General features: G+C 45.9%; 1 protein-coding gene across 1 annotated transcript in view; it reads right to left on the bottom strand.

The window, feature by feature from the left end:
• Nucleotides 1-1,054: 1,054 nt before the first annotated feature.
• The window catches only part of LOC146816627 (cytochrome P450 2K4-like), a 543,019-nt gene continuing 535,673 nt past the window's right edge, over nucleotides 1,055-8,400 (bottom strand). The window contains exon 9 of the mRNA XM_085610507.1: nucleotides 1,055-1,346. Coding sequence (XP_085466633.1) covers nucleotides 1,165-1,346 — 182 coding nt within the window. The 3' untranslated portion in view covers nucleotides 1,055-1,164. The remainder of the gene's footprint in view (nucleotides 1,347-8,400) is intronic.

Raw genomic sequence — 8,400 nt, 5'->3', positions numbered from 1 at the left:
GCATCGCTCCCGCTTTTCAGCACCAGGATACCCTTCTGGGTGTGTCGTGTGATCTACAAATTCCCATAACACATTCAACTCTCCTTGATAGAGAACAAGTCTTATCAAAATGAAAGCAGAAAAATAGCAGGAATTGATTCAGTTGGATCAGGCTTGATCTCCATGTCAGATGTGTGGGAAAGGTTTATGAAAACCCATGAGAATATCAACCTAGGTCTGTTAAACATTGTATCTCTTCTGGCCGCCATCCCACGCATTTACAAGACCAGAACGGGTGGAATGTCCTTCTCCTACCTCGCAGCCAAGACCTGGAACGACCTCCCCCTTCACCTCCGGCAAAGCCCTACACCGTGTGGAATTCAGCTCCGCCTGATCATGACTGACCCAGTGTTTCAACACCTGGTTATTCTGGTTGTTGAAACACCCAACTTGATTTTACAAACCTGACCTAATGGCTAGTAAAGTTGCTTTAGGTGTTAGGCTACAACAGCAGTCAGGCCTTGTTCCACTGCCCTGACTAACGTCATACTGCAAGGGGGAGCATGCACTCTTTCTCAGTCATGATACTTCTTCCTTTTTCACTTCCTACTCACCCTTTCCACCTACTTCGCCCATGCCTTACCTGAGAAGGTGGGACTTATGTGTGTTAACACCCATGGGAGACAGAATAACTTTTGGAATATCATCAGGTAAATCAGGTCTGCGCAGTTGTTCACCATTCCTAGGAGTTCAACTCGTAATTGTTGGAATTCCATGCTGAGATTCTTTCAGATAAAGGTATTTGGTGCAATGGTGTTTGATTGACATGCATGGGCCAACCCCCTTCTTAAATTGGCATTTTAAAATCGAGTAGGAGTAGCTCACCTCTATCTAAATTTACTTCCAAAAATCAGAATGTTATGGGAATAAAAGCCATGCCTTTTAACTGTAAACATGCACTGTTGAGCTTCCCATATGTACTGTAGGCTGGGCGACATATGTCAGGTGTTGTATCACCAGATCAGTCCTCAAATGTCTCTACGGACCTGTCAAGCTCAGTATTTGAAAGCATGACTAAAATCATACCATTTATTGAAGAGTAATAACTGCAAACAAATGACAAATGGTACATAGAACTCTCCCATAATGAAACATTTCTCCTCATTGTAAGTAGGTGGGTTCTGCTTAGGAACGTGCGACTGCACAAATCCTATGAGGCATTGGTGGGGTAGTGAATCCCACTGCTGGAGTGAGGTCCACATCTGTTACACCAGGAGGTAGGCAGAAGGTGAACTTCTGCAGCAGGCTTGTAAAAAAGATGAAGAGCTCCATCCTAGCAAGAGTCTCACCGGCACAGACCCGCCGACCTGGGGAAAAACAAATTACTATTATGTATATGTGTTAAACCAGCAATTCAGCTATAGTAAATACATTCAAAGTATGTATATCAGTGAAATGCAGTGCTTAATTGGAGCCAGTGGTTGTAGGTGGGGTCCACAGACACTCATTTTTGGGGACGGGAACTTATTTTTCCTCATGAGACTTTGACACAGAGCAAGACAGAGAAAAATACACAAAGGGGAAAGAATGAGGTTGTGAAAGATGGAAAAAGGATGACAACGGGAGAGAGCAGAGATGAAAAAAAACATGCAAGAATGAGATAAAGGGGCAGGGAGTGTCTGGTGGTGTATTAAAGAGCCATCAGGTTGAATCAACACTACCTAGTTTTAATACTTAATCAGGGTAGATTTACATAGCTTTCACGGGCCCTTGTGTCACTCAAGGCGACGCTGGGCAACTTAAAAACTTATTTGTGATTTACAAAACCACTCAAGGTCTGATTTGCATGGATTTGTATAGAAATTAATGCAATGTAGCAGCTTGTGTTGCATTACATTTCTTGGTGTTAGGCATGCCGTGGGTGGAGCATGGGCGTTCTTATGCATTCATAATTGGATTTCATGCAATTGCAGATATACTAAGGTTTTGTAAAGCTGTAATTGCATGAAACTGGTATGCTTACTACAGAGAGACGTGACAAATAGAAAATCTTTTCTTTTTTTCCCCTCGTTATTTTCTCTTTTTATGCCTGATGCAGGAAAATATTTTTTTGTGCAGGACGGAACTCCTTCCTGCACAAAATCAATCCTGCCCGTAATGCAGGCACCCTTGCACCTTGTGCGCTGCTTTAGCTGTGCCATTGCAGGGAGTGAGGCGCAGAGCGGCATGTCTTAGTAGTGTTCAGCTCTATCCGATTCATGCAACTTGCCTTGCTGCACCACGCTGCGTGAATTCTTAATAAATCTTCCCCTTAACCATTTTACAAGTTAGGCACTGGTGAAATGCAGTTTTATTTCAATGGATTCTACAGACTTTCCCAGTTAACTTCCCTGTGCTTGGACACTAAGGTCTTTGTTTATGGAATTTTGGCGCTGCTCTACGCCAAAGTGAAAGGGCAAGAATGCACTGTATTTATGCAATATTGTCCATTCCCATCCTCTCTAACAGGGCGGCTGCCATTTTAGCTGCCAAGCGCCAACCATGGTGCAAGGGAGCCTGTGTTGTCAGCATGATTGTTTTTGAGCATCAAGGGGAACCTTCCTGCACAACACCAATTCTATGATGCGTTTTCCTCTTTCTATGAGTGCTGCATCCTGCAGCACTCATAGAAAGAGGAAAAAACGAGGAGAAATAAAGACATTTCCTTCATTATGTCTCATCTCGGGAGGTGTAAGGATTTGGCACTTACCCGGGTTTAACATGCTCTTGTAAATATGGGTCAGTGTCAAAATCTGTGGGTGTTACGTGGAAAAACCTACCGCAGTGCCCATGGAACACCTCCCGAGTGCAGAGTAAGGCAACCAGGGGCGGCTCCACCGCTATAGCGGAGAATCATCGCCCCACTGCTTTTAAGCAGCGCACTGCAAAGTAAAGGAAACCTACAATGATAATAACTTTGAGTCATTAGCACTTCAGGTTTCCTTTGTGGGTTGCTGCTCTGCTCTCAGAGCAGGGGTGGAGAGGTTTGCCCACTCCTATGTGGCCCTCTTGGGCTGCCCAAACCAGTCATGCGTACTTTCCCTGTTCTCCATGCAGGCTGCATTATAGCCTGTATGGAGAATATGCCCAGGCTCCCATTCATTTCAGCGTTGAACCAGGACACTCAAAACCAATCACAACGCTGCATCGCAGCGTTGTGATTGGTCAGGGGAGCCTGGCTGTGCTTCCCATGCGTCAGTCCAATGAGGAGAGCAGGAGCAGAGATGTGGGACCCAGGTCGCAAGGTAAGTGTTTGTTTTATTATTATTTTTTTCACATTGCTTATCGTTTCCCAAACCCCCCCCGCACGCCCGCACCCGCCCGCCACCTGCAAATCATGCCGGTAGCCACTGAAGGCAATTTCCGCTGCCCTGCTGTACTCCATATCTATGAGGCAAATTCAAAGCCATGCGCAGTAGCTTTTCGTGGCCTCATAGATATAAATTTGTAATCTGCGCCACCGGAGCGTCACAAAAAATGATGCTCTGGCGGCGCAGGGGGCTCGTAAATAAGCCCCTAAAGGCACGAGTTATATTATTTTGCCAGATAGAGTAATCTCTATTGGCCTGGCAGAGAATTTATTGTCAGCCAGACCAAGATTACTCTGCCCGCCAAATTGAGAAATGATTGCCAATGCTGTTTACAGTTTGGTGCACGACTCCATCAACATGCCCCAAACTGTTTTCTTTTTTTTTTCAAAAAGACACTCCCAAAGCCAGGTTTTCTTCTTGAAAATTGAAAAGAAAATGTTCCCCTCACTATGGGACTACTCTCCCATGGCGAGGGGAGCATTTAGCAGTTTTTACTGCTCCATCCCACCAGGATTTTCCTGACTGTGATGAGCAGTGAAAACTGACTTCTAATTCCACCCATTTAACTCAGATGGGCGGATTTGGAGGTCTGCTTCCAAAGACCATCGAAGGGGTTTAATCACGGCGGCCAAGTATATACCGCTAAGATTTAAACCGGGCCCTAAAAACCGGTAGCTTTCTGAAAAGTTTTTGAAAAAAAATGGAACCCTTCTTACTATGCAACATTTACCACATACCTCTGCTGGGCAGTAACTCCATGCAAGGATGGCCAACAAAAAAGGATGGACTAGTCATTTTAGTGCTTACCCACCTATTTCCACCTCCTAGTTCAATAGGACAGTGGCTAGAAATCCTACTTCCTAGGGAAGTAGATGCAGTGCACATTTCCGATGAGGAATACTGCTTGGCCAATGCCCATGTGTGAGTGTGGTGCCAGGAGACCCATATAGGTCCCTGAAGGCCAGGGAGTCCCACCTGTTCCGCCTACAAACACCAACTGGTACAAGACTAGTAAAAACAACTAGTCATTCGATAGGCAATGACTCCCCTTGAGCTACCAGCTTTTTAAATATTTATTTCATTATCATGTCATAGATTCAGAAGCATTTACGTAAGAAATATTGTACATAACATCAGTTAAACGTTACACGAGCAGTTAGCATTTTTGGATGGAATCATATAGAGAAGGTTCTGGGCTTGATGGAGATGCATAATTAACAAAAACATATCAATACAAACAATTATTTTTGACATATACATATTTAAGTGTCAGATATATTGTAGAAGTACAGTAAGTATCTGGTTACATCACTTGACTTCTTGTAATACGGAGCATTACTGGAAAGCAATCTTGGACTGAGAGACAGAGCACATTTTAACAGGGACGTGTACAGGAGACAGACTGAAATCCCAATGCTGCACATGGAGATTTGATTTGACCAGAGTGTTTGATGTTAGCTGATTGTAAGCTATGAGATTTGATGTTTCCAGCAAGGATTGAAGTTCCTTGGAGCTGGGAGGAGTCATATATGGCTTTGGAAATGAACATCACCAGCTTGGAATGAGCACTGTTCTGACATTAGGACGTGACGCCTCATTTCCAATAGTCTAAGGTCTGGACAGAGTATAAAGTACCTTGCATCAGAGTTTAGGATATTGCCGAATGGAGGAATTGAGTACTGGGGAAGATGCCCCAGAAAACTGTTTCAGTAGTCAAGTTTGGGCAGGACAGGCAAAAATATCAGACTCCCTGCTGTTTTACCTTTCAAAAAACAAAATCTCAATATCGTTCCAACATCGGTGCTCAAGACCGTGGTCCATCCCCACATTACTGCTAGATTGGACTATGCCAACTTGCTTTACTTAGGTTTTGCTCAGTACCATGTCAGGAATCTTCAGGTTGTCCATAATGGCACTGCCAGGCTAATTTTAAGTATTCCTCAACAGCAGCCTATTTAACCGCATCTTAAATCTCTTCACTGGCTACCTGTGCATAGAATATTTAAATTAAAACGTTTAATCTTGATGCATCATGCATTCTGCAGGAAGGGACGTAAATACCTGATGGACAGGTTTACTCATTATCACCCAAACAGATATTTAAGATCTGCTAACGTACTTCTGTGAAAAATCCCTATGATTTGGGATGTCAGGAAAATGGGGCCACTCCTTTGCTTGCTTTGTCTGCTTAAATATGGAATGAACTTCCTTTCATCTTACATTCAATTTCATTTCTAAGGATCACTGTTTTTAAAAACAACAGAAAATATGGATTTTTGAGATCTGCCTACCCATCCTTTATGTGCAGCCTCTATTTACGCACCACAGAGATGACCTTTTCAGTAGCTTACAAAACCTTCGTTCCGGGCCCCTCTGTGCCTGGACCGCGCCCAGCACCAGGAACCCTGGATCTCCCATCACCCGCAGCTACTCCAGCCCTAACTCACAGCCTTGGTACACAGACAGGGCAACAACTGCTGCTACACCATTCTACCCTGAAAGGTAGGACCTTTTGCTTGCCGCCACTGTCTCTTCTCCTGCAACACCAGAGCAGCCAGCAATGCTGGAGACATCTCAAACACAAGTGCATCCACCACGCTAACCAAGACCACCACAGCACACACCCAGTGCATTTTACACAATGCACAATCCCTCTGAAAACATGCCACGGAGATCTGGAATACACTCTCATTCATGACCACAGACGTCATCATCCCCACAGAGACATGGCTGAACTCCACCTCTGCGCCAGACATCATTGATACCCATGAAGGCTACAAGATTACACACAGGGACAGAACCAACAAACACGGAGGAGGAATCTCCATCATCTACAAGGACACGATCTACAGCATAATCTCTTCAGACGACTTGACCCCGATAATCAAGCATCTCAATTTCCAAATCCACACAGAAAGAAAAAGCACCATAAAAGGCACCCTCACCTACAGACCACAAGGACCATGCCCCGGCTTCTGCAAAGCCATCCCTGACTTCATCATCCTGATCATCATAGATTCCGAGCACAACATCTTCCTAGGGGATCTTAACTTCCACCTCGATGACCCCAGCGACACCAATACAACCAACCACCTGGAGAGCATGAGCAACATCGCCCTCAAACAACTTTCATCATCCCTACCCACATCGCAGGACACATGCTCAACCCCATTTTTACGTCCAGTGACTGAGTCAAGTAAGCCACATCTCACAGCTCTCCTTGACCGACCATTAGAGCTTCAACTTCACCATCTCAGGACCTACCAACACTGGCACCATGGCCCCCAGATGCATGCATTGAAACTGTAAAGTTCTCAGGCGACCAGTGTAACAAGGCTCCCTCCTTCCAGGCACAACATTCAACCCAGAACAGGCTGTGAAGAACTTCTTCCAATGAGTCACCGAATGCACCAACACACTCACCTCCGCCATGCCAGCCAAATCCAAAGAACCTGCCAGAAGAGCCAACTGGTTCACCGCTGAGCTGAACTTCCACAACAAGAAAGGAAGGGGCGCACCAGCAAAGAAATAGGAGACTATATCAACTTCAAGACAGCCCTCAACCAGTACCACCGGCTCCTAAAAGAAACGTAGAAGATCACTTTTGCAGACTGCATGCAAGCCAGCCCACACCACAGCAAGAAACTCATTGCCATTGTGAAGGAGTTCTCCAACCCCGCAGCCACAGGAAACAACATCACCCTCTCCCAAGAATTGTGTAACACCCTGGAGGGCTTCTTCCCCAACAAGATCTCAGTCAAATGACAAATTCAAACCCCAACCCACCACTTCCGACAGCATCAGCCTGCTCACACACACAAACACAAACCCCAAACACCTGCTCACCCATTGAGACCCTCTCACATCTCAATCAACAATCTCCATCATGAACTCTGTGCACTTGGGAGCACCCACGGATCACTGTCTCCACCATGTCTTCATTCTTGGGAGCAAGACGATTGGTGGCAAGCTAAAAAAAGTTCTGAACACCTCCATCAACTCAGCCTTCTTCCTTGAGGAATGGAAGCATGCTGAAATGAGGCCCCTCATGAAGAAACCCTCCAGCAGAACCAAAGAACTACCGGCCCATCTCCCTGCTCCCCTTTCCAACAAAGGTTCTCAAGAAGGCAATTCACCAAACACCTGGACCACAACAACCTCCTGGACCCCTCTCCGTCTCAGATTCAGAGCCAACCACAGCACTAAGACAGCCATGATCGCAGCCACCGATGACAGCAGGGCCTTCCTGGACCTCAGCAAACCAGCAGCCGTCATCCTCCTGGACCTGTCAGCTGCCTATGAAGCCATCATCCCATCACATCTTGATCAATAGCCTACATCACATTGGAATCCAGGGAGACGTCCTCAAATAAATCACATCATACCTCAGGGGTAGAACCCAGAGAATCAGTCTCCCACGTTCACCTCAGAACCCAAGAAGATAATCTGCGACATCCGCCAAGGATCGTCCCTCAGCCCAACCCTCTTCAACACATGCATGGCCAACACCGTCAGATTACACGGACCCAACGTCATCTCCTATGCTGACAACACCCAGCTCATCCTGTCACTGTCAGAAGACCCTTCCACCACCAGAACCAACTTCCACAGACGTATGATCAAGTCACCGACTGGATGAAGGAGAACTGTCTCAAGCTCAACATGGACAAGACGGAAGTCCTCATCTTTGGGAACAACACCTCTCCATGGAACAAAGGGGCATATCAGCAACACCCGGCGATAATTTTCGCTCCGCGCTGTTAGCGTGAGGATAATTAGTGCCGGGTAACGTGGATTTTTATCGCTGAGATAGCGTGCTATCAGCAACGCTTATCTCCTCAGAGATAAAAATCCTCACGCTAACTGCCTAACGTGAGATTATTGCTGGAAACCCAGCGATAATCTCACACAATGTGGCGTGAGCTTGCTGAGAGGGACTCACAAACTTAGCCATGATATCCACCCTCCATAGGATATCATGGCTAAGTCAGTCCTGAAGCAGGCGTAAGGAAAGTAGCGATAACAAGGGTTATCGCTACTTTTCCTGACGCTATGCTTCATAGCGTGGGGC

The sequence above is a fragment of the Triturus cristatus genome, chromosome 6, assembly GCF_964204655.1.
Source record: "Triturus cristatus chromosome 6, aTriCri1.1, whole genome shotgun sequence".
NCBI lineage: Eukaryota > Metazoa > Chordata > Amphibia > Caudata > Salamandridae > Triturus > Triturus cristatus.
The sequence above is the reverse complement of the archived record's forward strand: the minus strand, read 5'-3'. Positions and strand labels throughout refer to the sequence as shown.